The sequence below is a fragment of the Daphnia pulicaria genome, chromosome 1 (assembly GCF_021234035.1).
Source record: "Daphnia pulicaria isolate SC F1-1A chromosome 1, SC_F0-13Bv2, whole genome shotgun sequence".
Lineage (NCBI taxonomy): Eukaryota > Metazoa > Arthropoda > Branchiopoda > Diplostraca > Daphniidae > Daphnia > Daphnia pulicaria.
Genome location: NC_060913.1, coordinates 21,942,911 through 21,959,520, shown reverse-complemented (window position 1 = coordinate 21,959,520; position 16,610 = coordinate 21,942,911). Strand labels below are relative to the sequence as shown.

The 16,610-nt window shown below is 37.8% G+C and overlaps 2 protein-coding genes across 2 annotated transcripts in view; one reads left to right on the top strand and one right to left on the bottom strand.

Annotated features, from left to right (window-relative positions):
- Positions 1–16,610, top strand: part of LOC124321086 (uncharacterized transmembrane protein DDB_G0289901-like) — a 122,328-nt gene that overhangs the window by 20,760 nt on the left and 84,958 nt on the right. The gene's annotated exons all lie outside the window — the stretch shown is intronic.
- Positions 3,742–6,850, bottom strand: LOC124321089. Its single transcript, XM_046783996.1, has 3 exons — positions 4,211–6,850; positions 3,939–4,123; positions 3,742–3,874 (listed from the first exon to the last, which is right to left on the bottom strand). Exon 1 carries the CDS (start codon positions 6,553–6,555, stop codon positions 4,885–4,887), a length of 1,671 nt encoding a protein of 556 aa, XP_046639952.1. The 5' UTR covers positions 6,556–6,850; the 3' UTR covers positions 3,742–3,874; positions 3,939–4,123; positions 4,211–4,884.

Sequence of the window (16,610 nt, the reverse complement as noted above, 5' to 3'; positions counted from 1 at the left end):
TTTCCCCGAAACCCGAAGTGGTAAGCGCTATTAAAAAGACTGACGGGACAAATTTGAAACCGAAACCTTTCAAAGCCAACCCTGTTCCCCGCTGCCACTACAACGAGCCTTACCCACCGGTGTGGATTGCTAAGAAAAACAAGACTGAATTGGCCAGGAATATGAATAAGAAGACCCTGGAACCCACCACTCCCGGACTTGTAAGCCGTGTGTGGCACTCGGTGATCGAACCGATTTTGCATCCGCACAATGACGCGTCCACTGAAAAAGTCATTACCGAATTACCATTAGAACCGGAAAAGAAAGAAAGTGCCAAAGATCACCAAAAATTAGCAGATGAAACTGTTGAACCGATGGCTGCAAATGCTGACTTACCTGACCATCCCGGATTGGCTAGCCGAATGTGGCATTCGGTAGTCGATCCGATTTTGCATCCGCACAATGAAGCGTCAACTGAAAAAGTTCCTTTGCCCAGCAAGAAAAAAAATTTGGACAATTTCATGAGCAATAAGCATTTCCGAGCCACTCCTGCTCCTCCTAGCACTCAGAAACCGTCGATCCCAGTAGTGCCCCCAAAACGCCTTCCTATCAGAAATGTAAAAAGCATGAAACATTTGGATCCAGCTGAAAAGGCTGAGCTGCAGGAGTTTGAGTTGACTGAAAAGGCAATTCTTCAACAAGTGGATGCCCAGAAAGAGATGACTCCGTCTCGTTCCCTGAAGAAAATTAGACCCGGAGAAGATGTTGTCCACCAGGCAAAATCCCTGAAAAGTTTAGAAATTACTTTGCAAAAAAACATTACTTCAGAATCGGAAAAGAAGGAAAGTGCCACTGTTGATTCTCACCCAATTTTACCAGCCGAAACTGTTGAAGAATCGATGGCAGCGAATGCTGATGACTTACCCGACCATCCCGGATTGGCTAGCCGAATGTGGCATTCGTTGGTCGATCCGATTTTGCATCCAAATAAAAAATTGGAACCGGATGAGAAATCGATTGCAGGAAATGATGAAGAAAAACCGGATGAGAACCAATCGGATGTCCAGGATGAGGTCAAAGTTGATGAGGATCCCGAAGCACCGGAAGCCGAACCCTCAGAGAAATCAGACCTGGATGGTGAAATGCCGTCCGTTCCGGAAGCAGCCCATGTCCAAAAGATAACAAAGGAGATTGTGACTGTAGCAGCAGTACCGGATGAAAATGAGATGGCACCTAACCCAGAGGCCGTTCTGGATCCAATACGAGAAGCTGTTGAGATTTCGCCTTTTACTCGAACAGTTGCATCTCGGATGGAGACAGAAGCCGCTGGTACCCATCAAAAGATAAGGAGGCGACGACACGACAAGAGACACCGGCATTCTGAGAGTCATCCGCCGAGACCAAAACACTCTGAAGTGAAACCCGAAAAGCCCAAGGAACCCGTCCGTCCGGGACTATTAAGACGCGCGGTGGCGGGATTGGGTTCGACTGCGTGGTCCGCCGGTAAATCGGTGTTGACGGGTGTTGGATCGGTGATCGGCTTGACGGGGAGAAACAAAACTCCAATTGGCATTACTGAAGAACCGGCTGCCAAAACTAACAAGAAGCATAATCGTCATCATAAGAAAAAGTCTCATCAGAGACCTGCCGGAAAGGTTCTAGAAGTGACGGCGGTGCCAAAGTTGTGATGGAACGGGGGAGGATGGATGAAGCGCTGGGCCGGAAATGTTTGGGCAACGTGTATGGTTCCAGTTTGTCTATCATAAAATGAAACTTGTTCTGTTTGTTTGCGTGATTGCCAAGAGCCCGAGACGAGAGCTATATGACAAGCTGTTCGAGCTGTAATAAATCGGAATCAATATTTAGACTAGCAAATTGAACTTGTTTTTAGTAGCTTGTAGTAGCTTGACGACTTCGTTATCTGGAGTAGGGTATACGAGAGGAAAAATTGTTAACTGTTTAACGTTATATTGAAGTGATAGGCGCTATACATACGAATTTTTACACGACTGTGGAATACACCTTCAATCGCTTTCGGCTGTGTTGGAAACGCCCAACAAGAAAGACCATAACGACTTGTCGACCTGTAAAAAAAAACAAAGGTGTCAAACCGGACTGTTATTGCGCAGATTTTCGTTGACCCCACAGATGTTTGATGTATACCTAAATACGATTTCAGTTCTTACTAATAACATTGAAAACTGGATATGGGAAACTGGGAAAGGAATAAACATGGAACGGTTGCTGATGACATTCGCGCGTCACTAGCATTAGAACTTCAAAGCAACCTATGTTATATGCAGGATCCGTTACCAAATATCCAGCTCAAGTCCTCGTCTGACAATTGACTAATCACATACTCTCCAATGATGTGAAGTTAATTCCAGTGTTTATACTGCATAACATTAGATTACTTTGATAAGAAATGTTCTTCTTTATTTGTTAGATCCCTCCTTTCCCTAGCACTGGGTCCTTCACTCTTATTGGCAGGGATCAGAAGTGTCCTTTGCAGATGCAGCAGCAGTCCACCGGCATTATGTGGTATAATCGATGTTCATCCCGCATTAAATGAAAATGTATCCCAGAAGACGGCGATTAATCGACAACATGATGTACGCAAAAAATTGAGAGAAAGACATCGAGAATGCTAAGTCGTTTTTGTTTCTAGAACATGCCTACTCTATGCTTTTTTTTTTACTTTATGTTTTCTCTAGCATATTCAGAAAATTTGGACACCCATTTTAAGGCTCGTTTTATGGTTGCGAGTAGGGGAGAGTTGTACTAGTTGACGCGATTTTTTGTTTTTTGGCCACCATACTTTTAAAAATAAACTTTCGAAACTCCCGATTATCTTAAAAGAAAGAGGGGAGAATGAGCTATATGCCTCGAATTTTTAATTTACAGAAACTCCCCTCTATTCGGTCAAAAAGTAAATTTGAAAACTTCAAAATTAAAAGACGAGATGCCCCGTTGAAGGGGCACTTCGCTCCATGTATGGGGGCATAAAAGCCCATGTTATTCTTATGGACTAACAGTCTAAGGGACGGTACATCAGTAAAACGTATAAATAAAGAAAGAAAGTTAAGATTCAAAGGTATATTCTTGGTGGAAATGATAACGATACATAAGTTATTTAAAAATCACAAATTAAAATGGCCACGACATCAAGATCATTAACATAACTAAGAACATTGGCCGTGATGTGGTTCTCTGGAACGGGAGTTTGGTCTTTTAGGACTGGAACGGGAGTTTGGCCTTCTTGGACGATGTTATCGTTGGATGCTGGGATTTCTATGAAGATGGGACTGGTGATGAATTAAAAGGACGATCCGTGACGAAAGATGGAGCAAAGTCGACCGATCTCTCTGACATATCCAGCCAGACTAATTGGATGATCCAACAGAACCAAGAGGGGCACCATTGAGGAAATATTCCTTAAAATGAACTCTGAAATAAAGAGAAAAATTTGTTAGCAAAAGACGACATTTCAGTTGAAAAGAATGTTACCGTGGAAAGACAAAATATGGTGGAATAGACGTCCCTGTGGCAGATACTGCAAGGCAGACTGTAACCAGTGTGCCTCTCTCACCTGAAGTTCAACCTCAACATTGTCAAAGAAGGAATCAACGTAATGCTTGTTGAAGCTGGTAGCTCTGCTTAGAGATGTTGCTTGTGGTTTTCTGATTGAAAGGTCTTGACGTCTTCTCATGAAACCAGATAGCCAGTCTCTTCCAGCTTACTTCTTGGCCGACCAAGAAAGAGGGACAATACATTTTTCTTGGGTAGCGTACTGATAAGCCAATCTTCTCATGTCTGTGGTAGTGATTCCATGATAAATGTCACTGACCCTTTTGACGTAACTGCTAGGATTGCTTTCTTGTTCGCTGCTGAAAACCTAGAGCGAACAAGAAAGAGTTAACATAGCAACACATACACAGAAAAATTATAAGTGGATTTACCTTACGAGGTTTTTGGTAACCCCCAATGATTGTAGTTGCTTCAACTTCATCTTGCATTCCAGTAGCCAAGAAATTTTTAACATATCTCAGTAGAGATCTTTTTGGGATGGAGATTGCTTTGGAAACATCACACACTTTTTGTTTCTCAGCAACAATTTTCTTGACAGCTTTCAAAATGTAACCATCTGGATACATACAACGTTCAGTTTTTCTAATATAATATGCCTAACCATGTTACATTTAGCAAAAATTGACAGATTTTTTACACTCACCATTTTGACATTAGACATGGACTACTTAAGCTAGAGGACGGTGTTGAATATTAGCCAATATGAGACTCGCGTTTTGTTCACTGTGATTACTTTTCTTTGTATTTTAGTTTGTAGCACAAGTAAGTTCGTGATTCGAACGTATTCAAGTAGCAGACTGAGTTACACACACAGAGAGAACACTCGATGAGAAAGAAAAGAGGGTAGGGAGGGAGTTGCCAGATTTACACAATTTAGGATTGACAACATAAATTCAACATCCCCACTCAAACCAAAATTGGGTGAACTGATATCTTCCTTCTTAAGTCCTGGAAAGCTGGACCAGCAAGCGCCTTCGTTAAGAGATCCGCAAGTTGTTCTTTGGTTCCAATAATTTGGTTTTGTCTGGTCCGCAGAGTAGTCCGTCATTCACCCAGATTGCTAAGATGACAATGCGATCCTCCTCACTTCGACGATAAACACACAGATCAGCCAAATTGTTCCTTATTTGGCGGCGACCTTCAGGTAGTGGTTGAAGCTGCCAAGTCTCGTTTAATCGTAGCGATTCCATCACCTCCTCCATCGCTGAAATCCATTTGGCAGATTCTGGGCATGAGATCGCCTCCTGGTGCGTCTGTGGTTCAAAAATGTCGTCAGGGGCAACGTTCATAACAGTGTGGCTCAGAAAGTTTGGATCTTCAAAAAACCCGATTTGGCTTCTTCCGAATGCGAGACGGTCTTTGAGGTGAGTCCACACTGGGTTCGAGATGGTGATCTCCAAGAAGCGGCTTTTCTGGCTGTTCAAATCCATGGAAGGGTTCCGCAATGATGTCAGTGTCACTTGCAGGTTGACCACACTGATCGTTGGACACGGTGGCACGTCCGTTGGATGCCTCGTAGGCATCCCCACCCACTCCAATTACAGAGACAGTTTCTAGGTCAGTGCGAGGGACAGCTACGGGAAGTAGTGAAGGTGCTTGAATACTTTCATTGAAGATGACATCTCTTGAGATTTCAATTTTTCCAGATGATGAACAGTTGGCGAAATGCATCAAATAGAGCTTCTGCATCCTTGAGCCAGTGGCGACTATTTTTCCGTTTTTTCTTAGCTCCATGCCGTTTTTGTCGAACGTAGCTGTGGCTCCACGCTCCGTTGTGGCTCCAATCGAGAACAGGTTGGCTCCTAGATCTGGGACAAACAAGACGTTACGTAACAAACCATCATGCCATTCGCCATTTACTTTGGTCTTGATGATGACATTTCCAACTCCAGTTGCGTATAATGCTTCGTTGTTCTTTCCCACGCTTTTAATTGCTCGGTCACCACGATTGATGGGGGTGATTGACTGAAAGATGGATTTCTGATCACTCATATGCTCACTGGCACCCGAATCTGCATACCAGCATTCGTTGTTGAGTTGAAGATCTGCTGACTTGAAGGCATAATCATCATAACCAGGTGCGGTTGTTTTCTCTTTTCTAAGTTGAGCCAGCATTGCTTCTTCACTTCCAGCATCTTGTCTTCCTTTGAGATAGGCCTCTTTTATCCAACAATCTTCTTCACGATGAGATGCTCTACGGTTAAGATTTCGGCAGTGACCACAGACAGGTTTAGGACGATCATGTGAAGAAAAATCTCTTGATTTTGACTCGGAAAAAACGACTTTATTCTTCTTTTTGCCAGCAAAGAATGCTCCATCTGAAGAGTCGACACTCATATCAGTTAGCTTAAGCATATTTTCTTCAACTTGAAGTCTGGACGTTAGTATAGAAAGTGTTTTGATGGCATCATCAGTACTGTTCCATGCAGACATGAAGGACCTATAGTTGCGATTGCCATTTAGTGGAAGAGTAGATGTGATCTTGGCCATGATTTGATCGTTTGAGATTGGTGAATTCACATCACTTAGTTGTGATGCAAGAGATTCAACTGCTGAAACATGAGACATTATGTCGTGGGTAGGGTCATATTGATATGCCATAAACTTGCTCATTAGTAGATGTTTGTTTTCAACAGAAGCCAGCTCATATTGATTTAACAGACGAATCCACATCGAATTTGAAGTCTTATAATTCATAATGGTTCTCATTACCTTCTCTTCCAGAGTAGCAACAATGTAGTTTTGTGCAGCAGTGTCTTTCTTGTCCCATTCATCAATCTGAGTATTTCTGGCGATGACTGCAGCGTTGTTTGAATTATCAGCAAGGAGAACAATGGCCGCGGGTTTTTGTTCATCACCTTCAACAATCTTAAGTAGGGCATGATTCTTCAGTACAAGTTTAAGTTGAAACTTATAGAAGCTAAATTGGTCTCCCTTGAATTTCGTAATGTGCGACACATCTTTTGCAGAGAAAGTTCCAGTGGCCATCTTGGCTCTGTTCTAGAAACGACGTGAGTACTTTTAGCCTATTTTGCAGTTATTACAGTAAGTAGGTAGCAATTGCGAACCTGGGCCCATAACCTGTTGAATATTAGCTAATATGAGACTCGCGTTTTGTTCACTGTGATTACTTTTCTTTGTATTTTAGTTTGTAGCACAAGTAAGTTCGTGATTCGAACGTATTCAAGTAGCAGACTGAGTTACACACACAGAGAGAACACTCGATGAGAAAGAAAAGAGGGTAGGGAGGGAGTTGCCAGATTTACACAATTTAGGATTGACAACATAAATTCAACAGACGGGTCTCTTCGTCAATTCCTATGTCGGCTACCATTTTTTTGTTGTTACTGAAATCAATAGAGCTTTAGAAATGAGCTATAGTTTATTAAATTATCCCTATGCGGCAAATATTTAATTTCGATGATATTCTAATTAGAAATTGACGGAGGTGCTCGTTGGTTGTCGCCGCCTAGCGGTGATTGTTGGTTGACCACTCTGTGATTCTCTGGTTTTGGTTTGGTTTGGTATGATTAGGTGCGTCTGCTATCTGTGATTCTCTGGTGATTCTATGGATTCTGTTTGTTTTCTTTCTAAAAACCATGGAAGAGTTTAGAATTCTTGGCGCTAGGTGGAGACAACCAACGAGCACCTCTCCCGTTCCCCTCAAAATTTAAGCGCAAATATCTTTTTTTTTAATATCTTCACAAGAAAGGAGCTTTGGAGACTTAGAATAGCTTTTTAAATCTCTATCGATTGACCCTTCTTCAAAAATTATGATTAAAAATCCACCCGACAAGCTATAACACGGCGGGATAGGACGAGAGACCCGTCCTCTAGCTTAAGTAGTCCATGCATTAGACGACAGAGATGATATACCCGCAAACTGCCCCAACGTTGCCAGGCCAGTTTGCCTCAAGAATAGGTGTCGTTAATCAAATTGATTTTTCAGTAACTCCTCTAAGGAGAAATAATAAACTAAAATATCAGATTGAAAGAGGAAAGAATTTCCTTCAAGAATATTATTTGTTGAAAGTTGTATTATATTTCTGAAACCCGTAAATTGAAAAAATCTGTCAAAGCTGATGACACGATTTTAAGGCGCCAAAATTGTTGTTTCATTTATTACTGAACCCTTCGGACTTTTTTAATGATTTTTTTTTTAAACGATGGAGATTTTCGGGTTGCATAAGCATGAATTTTTCCGACACTTAAATTTCATTAAAACATATCTCAATATCGATAGTGCCAACATACACACTACCCTAACTGCCCCGTTCTCCCTACGACTTTTTTACTTTTGGGTCTTCTGGTCATCACTTACTCTGCCCCCGTCGAAATAAGATGAGAGCGACAGTCAGAAACTTGTAGATTTGAAAATGGTAGAAAGTTAAAGGAATGATAAATCACTAAACGATTAATACACGGTTATTACAGCAGACGGCGCCAAGCTGGAGGAGGAAGGAAGAAGTCAAAAACAGATCGAACGGAAATACAAAGGTGTCGGAATCGTGCTGAAAAAAAATGTCACTCTTACAGCGGCAATAGTGGTGCGATTGGTAATATATTTCCGCCTTGAAAAAGGAGAGGAGACCCTGAGCCTCATCCGAATTCCAATCCCAGCTCACAAACGAATGAAGACTGATAACCAAAACATTGTGTCACCATTTGGCCACTCCTTCCCCATCATGCCTGCTCACAGGCTAAAATACGATACGATGAATCCCATGAATGGCATTCGCTCAGTCATCGCGCGGAAAAAGACGACGGTAACACATAATTTCAGGTAACAAATAAGATTTTTATAAATCATTTCAAATTTCAGATTTTATTAGTTATAAATAATGGCAGCTTCTCCGAGAGTGGCAGCCACGGACTCTTTTCTCGATAACAACACCGTCGTCAACTGGCTTGCCCGGGTTGCCGACGAAAACGTAAATCCAAGCCCCCAGTGACCATTTGCTCACTTTTCCTACGTCAGATGGAGGCAATGGAGGGGCGTCGGGAAAATGCTCGCCGATTTAAAGAAGTAAAGGTAAAACGCTTTAAATAAAAACTTCGGAACCGAAAACTGGGAGAATGTTTTGTCTTGTTCGACCCTTGTTCGAAATCTGATTTAATGCACAGACTGTCAATCATATTTAAACGAATCAAATTTTTTTAAATATCGTACGATCGTATTTTCTCCAAAACGCTAAGTAAAATTATGGGATAATTCTAGGTATCGGTAACCATTTCCCGTATGACAATGCGTCATATTGCACAAGTCTAATGCAGTAACGATCGATGAAAACTTGAAATAAAAAAAATTGCGGGACCCTAATCAAGTCAAGTATCACTGAACAACTTTGGTTTCTTTACTATTAAAGCACCGAAAATGAAATGAATTAGTGACAAGCCTGAAAAGTTAAAAATGTAAAAAACATGGGAAAATTGATTGGCACACTCGAGCAACACCATCAAAGCGCATCAAAGTCTATATGAGCTTGGCTACAGCTTGTGCAATTCCAAATGGTGCCGTTGTTCGAACCCTTTTAACTTCAAAACAAACTCACTGTCAGAAAAATGTCGCCTTTTTTCAGTTTCTTCGGAAAATTTACGATTCGCTCGAAAGACTTCAGCATTTACTGCAAACCAGATGCGCATCACGGAGCCATCCTTAAAATCGCCCAAGCGACTGTACCTGACGGTAAAATGGTAGTGAACAAAATCTACGCCAATCTCGATGTCGCCACTGAACTTTGCGAACGACTAAACGCGCTGGAATATCTTTACCAAGAGACCCGACCTCTTCCGCGCAATGGCCGGCTCCACTTTGAGGAAATTGTTGAACAAGATTCGACTTACAAATTGGATTTCAGCGTCAGGGAATATCGGCAAAACTTGGAGATGACGCAGAGCAAAAAGATTCTGACTCGAGGGCCATGCGACAGCATTAATATTCCGGATGTGGGGGAATTCCGCCGCGAACTACTCCACCTGGTGGAAAAGTTTTCGAACAATTACTTGATACTCGCGAGATTGAAACGGCCGATAATTCCGGATTCTCCAAAGCTGCTTCTCTTTGACCCGATTTTGGTGGAGCTGATCCTATTCGATCGCGACGTCGAAAAGATACGCGAGGAATTGCGATCGCACCTATCCGGACTTGATTGTGGACGCTTACGTCGAACTCAAATCACTGGAACATCTTTTACGAAAACCTGAAAATCCGCTGGATCCGTCACGGTCGACAGTTCCGCATCAATGAACACCTCGGAACTCTTTCTCTGAAGCACGAAGTTCACCGCCTGATACAAAAAGAAAATCTTCTAAAAATAAAATTTTGTGCTGATTGATCAAAATATTTTCAAATTTGACTGTTTGCCCACAGACAAAGTTGTGAGGTAACACAAATAACAGGCCTCATCTGCAATAAACGCCAACAGAAAGTCAAAAAGGAGACATTTTTTTTCCTACATTTAAGCCTGAGAAATACGGCCAGGCATCCACAAGCGCTCCACCCGTAGAAAAGAAGTTGAATCCACCATAGGAAACGAAAAAAGGGGTCCTCGTGAATACCCCCACACTCGCATGGGTGTACACGAGGACATTTAAAGATAGGGGAAGAATACGTTACTCGGCCGACATTGGAGATTTCTCTAATCAGGATGCTGTTTATCTAAATGAAAAATAAAAAATTGGATTATGAAAAATATTTGCAGAAATAACATGTAAGGAGAAGTTGAAAACGAGACAGTGGGTAAACTCAAATTGTTAACAAACAGAAGAATTAAGGTTTCCATGTCTTCATTTGTGCAAGGCATGCATAATTAAAATATCTATAGCAGATCGTAGGAATAAACAATAAAAGTAAGAACACAATTCAATGACTGACAGGTCAATAATACCCAACCAAAACTGGCATATCTTGTGGATATGATATGATGCTCAGGCCTCAGATCTTCACAAAGGAAAAGGTAACATCATTTTATTTGTATTATTCGTTCTATATTTACCTGCTGAACTGCATGTTGTATATCAAGCAGAGGTATCAAGCGATTTTATTAAAACTTTGGTTTCTTACAACAACTCTGGTTTCTTGTGAGATATAAGACAAATAATCAAACAGAAAAGCAAACTCCCAAATAGGATCACTCAAACGGGTCCCGGACATTCAGGCCAGTGACGTTCAGGCCAGCGACGTTCAGGCCAGTGGCCTGAAAGTCCCCGGCCACTGGCCTGAATGTCCAAATCCTTTCAGACCAGTGGCGGCAGTAGGTAAATTTTCATTTTCAAAGTCTTGAGTCTCTACGTAGGCCTACCCTGTTTTGGCGTTTTTAGTAATACATTTAGAAGATGGAAGGGGTATTTTTTTTCTGCCAAGGCAGTTTAAGTCAGTTTTAGCATTTAGGGAAGTTTATCTTTACAAGTCCCAACCAAACAGTTTTGAGCAGCAAATAAACAAAAGTAAATCGATAGAAAAAAAAATTGATGAAAAGTAATTTTGGGGCGGTTGATTGGAAGAATAAGTATAGTAATAAGCGAGCACTTCAATTCTCATGAAGCTTTTAATTTGATCTGAGACGACATCTAAAGTCCTTATCTCCTAAAGAGTTCCCGAGTTAAAATTTCTCGCTGACATCATGCGAAATCAAACGTAAATTTGATGAGGATTACAAAATTCCATCAGATAAAGATTTACATTACAGAACCGTCGTGTGTATGTAAAGTTCAAGTATTTTATGGTTTTATGGTCAAGAGGTAATGGTTTAAAAAGTTCATGATACAATTGATGTGATATCATTTCGAATTCCCCCTAAAACCAAGTAAAAAGGTATAAGTTTTTTTTTGTCATCCCTTACAGATATCCGACGCTTTACAACTTGCTACCCATCTAAAATTTAAAATCACAGACTATTTCAATAAAATTCGCTGCCTTTTTTCTTTTGTGGGGGGGGGAGGGGGGTCATTCATTTAAGACTAGAGTTATTAGGGAAGTGGGGTGGCTATACTTTACTGGCCTGAAAGTCCCCTGGTACTGTCTTAAATGTCTCCCGTTCAGGCCAGTGGCCGGGGACTGGCCTGAATGTTGCTGGCCTGAACGACACTGGCCTGAATGTCACACACCCACTCAAACAAACAAAAAAATGACCTTAGTGAATAATAACGATAAGCCAGAATCTAAGAAATAGCTACTGTGTGGGAACTGGGTAAGATTGAAAACCAGAAATTTCCCGATGTAAGAAGCTTCATCATTGTAGAGATGGTTCCATTAATCTAAATAATTACCCTTTCTTTGTTCGGTTAAAGTCTATTTTAACAACCCACTTTTTACTACACTTTTTAATTTGATTTTACTTAATTCCTCATTATTCTCTATAGAAACTGGTAGTTTTACTTCAATACACCAATTATTGTATTATACTAATGTATTATACTTTATACTTTACTTAATGGCACAACTCCGCGGATGAACACACACGCATGAAGGTTGGTATTGTACTGGTTGAAAACTAATATTATGAACGTTGCCAGATTAATGCAACATTGCCATTTAGTACAATATTGATTTCGGTGATATAAAGACAAAGAATGCTGGCTTGACATAACATTTCGTATCTCAATGGTATGGTTCTGGGTAAGTGAATTAGAGGGTCGTGGTTCGGGACTGGTTCAAACTTTTTATGTGATTATATGTAAATAAGATTAATAAAATAATTTAGTAAAGTATATTTTCATTTAATTAGTACATTATAATAAAGTACAGAATATTTTCAATATCAAGTACCAAATAAAACGAGTGATTAGTTTAATTTACTGTACTAAATAGTTCTGGTAAATATAATAAGCAGCTTTAAATTACCAATTTGTAACCACTCCAAAAATATCATTCTTATTTTATTCATGTAATCATAAGTTGTGGGTAACACAGTGTTAGCGTAATACATTGTGAATTTTAAGGTTCTAAATTGGTATTCACATTATTTTAGTTTAGTATTTTACTTTGCTATACAGTCTACTGGATATTCACATTATAATTGAAGTAAGTTAAGTAAAGGAAGTTAACTTGGTGCTGGGTTGATATTATTGTGTTAGTTATAACTTTGTCATTGTTCTTGAAAGATGTCGTCTAATGGTTCATGGCAATTTTTCCCTTCAACTAGTGTAATTATAAACAATTATAGGGTTGGGCTTAATGGATTCTAAAAAAAGTGTAAAAAAAAACATCAAAAATCAAATCAATCATTCAATTTGAATAAATTCGATGGACTTCTTTTCAACTTGTTATGATATGTGTTTCGTTATCACCCATGGATTTATATAAATACTTGGTGGAAATTGGATTTTTAGATAATACCTATGCATCTATTTGTAAGAATTGCAAAGGACAGCTTAGTATAGTAAGTAAATTATTTTTGTTACAATGATCAGACATTAATATTTTGTTGATAGATTTCGTTTACCAATGCCATTGACGGTATTATATTCAAATGTAATCACACGGTTTTTGCTGATGGTAGTAAAATTAAAAGGAAAAAATGTGACAAAAATATTCAATTCGGACTAATTCTTGGTTTTTTGGGTCCCATTTCACTATTTTTGAAATATTATCTTTAACTTACTACTGGTGGCACGAATTGCCTCTTAATTTCATTGTACATGAATTGAGTCTCGGTAGGTTAATTATTATACTATACTTTTCTATTGTATTATATTATACTGTTTTTGTTTAGCTCATGGAACTCCCATTGATTGGGCTAGTTTTTGCCGTGAAGTAGTGGAGGATATAGTAATTAACAATTCAGAGAAAATTGGAGGAGTTGGTGTAGAAGTAGAAATTGATGAATCTAAATTTGGAAAAAGTATAGTGTTATTTATATGTTGTTGTCATTTGTTTGATATAATTACATACATCTTTATATAGGGAAATATAATCGTGGAAAAAGAGTTGATGGTGTTTGGGTTTTTGGTGGAGTGGAAAGAGGAACAGGAAGGTGTTTTCTAGTGGTTGTTCAAAATCGCACTGCAACCACTTTGCTAGCTGTCATTAAAGAGTGGATTAAGCCTGGAACCACCATAATTTCTGACTGTTGGAAGTCATATGACAACATCCAGTAATTTCTATTTATTTTATAATCGATTTTAATCATGGTTTCAATTACATTACTATACTATATTATACTTTACTTACTAGGGATCATACTGATTACAAACACCTTACAGTAAATCACAGCGTTAATTTTAAGGATCCGATTACTGGTGCGCATACCAATCAAATAGAAGGTATTATCCTTATTAATTTCATAGTATCAAATAAATTAAGCAATTTTCTATTAGGACTATGGAATTTAGCAAAGAAAAGTTTGCCAGAAACTAATCGAAACAAAAAAATGTTTGCTGGTTATTTGGCCTCATTCATGTGGCACATTAAGTGGAAAAAAGAGGATGGATATTCCATGTTTATGAATTACGCAGCCAAACTATATTCTAAAGATGAAGAAGATGATATTGTTAAACGTGCAAAAAAGCTATAATATATTCCAATAAACTGTATGCTTCAATCTTATTTTTTCATAACATTACTTTACTTTACTTAACTACAGTAATTTGAAATTCAGCAATGTTTCTATTCATTGCTCGAGTCAAAACTTGATTGTGTTGTACTCTAAAATAATTTAAGAAATATTAAAGTTAACACTTTTTATACTAATTTCAAACTAATTATTTCACCTGACTATAATATAGTTAATTCATTGGTATAATGGTGTTGTTGTTTGTTTGATTTGAAGTATCATCAAAAAGTCTTGGCGAAGCAATGGATAAGCAATATGTGACTTCGATCGCCTATGAAAGTATAATTTAGTAACGTATTTTTATTTAAAAAATTTAATATACTATTGTGTCCATGTGTTCGTTGCAAATGTGCCTAGCTGTGGATGGAGATGAAGTGTGTAGTGGTGTATCATTTAGGAGTTCATGCAATTCGCTATCAAGTTGTTGTTGTCTATTTCTTTCTCCATTTATAAGAATCTGTAGATGATATTTAAATTTCAAAATATAATAAAGTAAGTGGTAACGATAAAACACTTACTGTAGTTAGAGACTCTAACTACAGTAAGTGTTTTATATAGACACTCTAACTTAGAGTGTCTATAGTTGTAACTACTTCCTGAATTGTTTTAGGAGGTGTATTTAAAGTTAATTCATTCAGATGTTCGCTCACTAATTCTGTTTTAGTCAGTGCATCAATTAATTTCTATATTAGAAAAGAAGTATAATAATGAAAGAAATGTGTCAAATTATTGTGACAAATACCTGTACTATAGCCATATATTCGGTTCTCATTGTACACATTTCAGAATTTGCACACTTTAAACTTTCTTTTAAAAGTCCGTTTTCAATTCTCAACATACGTACTTCATCATTCAATTTAGTTGACCAGTGTACCTTTTTTTAAATTCTAATCAGATTTGACATTTTATTTTAGGGGTTGAGGCCTATACTGGTTACTATAAAAGAAATAACAAAGCACTTATTATGACATCTAGTGGTAATATAAAGTACCATACATGTTATTGTCAACACTATCAAAATTTATGTTTTTTTAAAAATACTATTTTCAACTTTCAACAGTTTTAATTGTAAATAAATTTGTCTTTTGTTATTGAATCACAAATTGTATTCTTATTAGATCAAATGCAAATTGCTAAATTATTTTTTTTAAAGATATTTTTTACTGTGGTTATTGAAAAATATAGTTAAGGCCCTGATAAGTGATGCTGATTTTTGCTTCCAAATTTGTGGTTGTTGATTGTGGTAATTTCATCCAATGCTTTGTTAATGTATCTAAAAAATAGTTGTTACTTCTAATCATGTATATATAAATTTATGTATGGATATACTTAAGACAAATGTGACAAGTTTGGGCTCCATAGCTTCTCTGACGATACTTCCTTTCTTCCCACTTTATGCAGATTTCTTATGTTCTTTTGAAAATTATTAGATTGTTATTATTTATTAAATATTTATTTAGATTATTGTTATCGATTAGATATTTATGGGTGAAGATTCCCACCATGAATTCATTCACTGACTTGTTGATGCTGTATTTTTGATCTCCAACATTTCCTATGTTGACATTTTTGTCCGATAAAGTTTCATTAATTTTAGTCTTGATGTCAACAATCAAGATTTTGTTAACATGAATTGGGGATTTGTTTGGTTATAGCTAGATATTTTATAGAATAATAATAATTAGTTCCTGTTTAATAAAATTTTATAACTTATGATTTTTACTTCTCTCTCGTTAACAATGGAATGACTTTTGATTTTATCACTTGACAGTTCTTCAGAATCTTCAAAAGACTGTTATGCAAATAAAATATGTATGCTTTGTTACTTTTTATTAGATATTTATTTTAATTCAATTACCTTTTCAATTGGACTTTGGGACTCGCTTCCTTCTTCCCTGGACTTTTCATTGACTTTTTCACTTGACTTTTTCATGCGACTATTTGATTCTTCAGAAGACTGTTATATAAATAAAATATTTATGCATTGTTACTTGATATTACATATTTATTTTAATTAAAGTACCTCTTCAATTTGACTTTCTGACTCGCTTTCTTCTTCTCTGGACTTTTCATTGACTTTTTCACTTGACTTTTTTACGCTACTATTTGACACATCAGAAGACTGTTATGTAAATAAAATATTTATGCATTATTACTTGTTATAGATATTTATTTTAATTGAATTACCTTTTCAAATTGACTTTCTGACTTGCTTGCTTCATCCATGGATTTCTCATCTCCCATCTCGTCATCTGAAATATAGCTTGTATCTGCAACCAATGCATTTAAATCAAGATTTTCCACCGTACTGCATGACATTGAACTTGCCTGTAAATATTTATATTGATGTTATTAAAAGATAGGTTAGAATAATAAAATTTATTTATATTACTGGTCTACTTGACGCTTGATCATTAAATTGCTCATGGTTGGATTGCTTGAATTTTGGGTTCAGCATTTCTTCGATTAAAATTTTATGACTGGCCTACA

Coding starts and splice junctions, on each gene's coding strand:
- LOC124321089 (XM_046783996.1), bottom strand. CDS start 6,555: ATGGCCACTGGAACTTTCTCTGCAAAAGATGTGTCGCACATTACGAAA.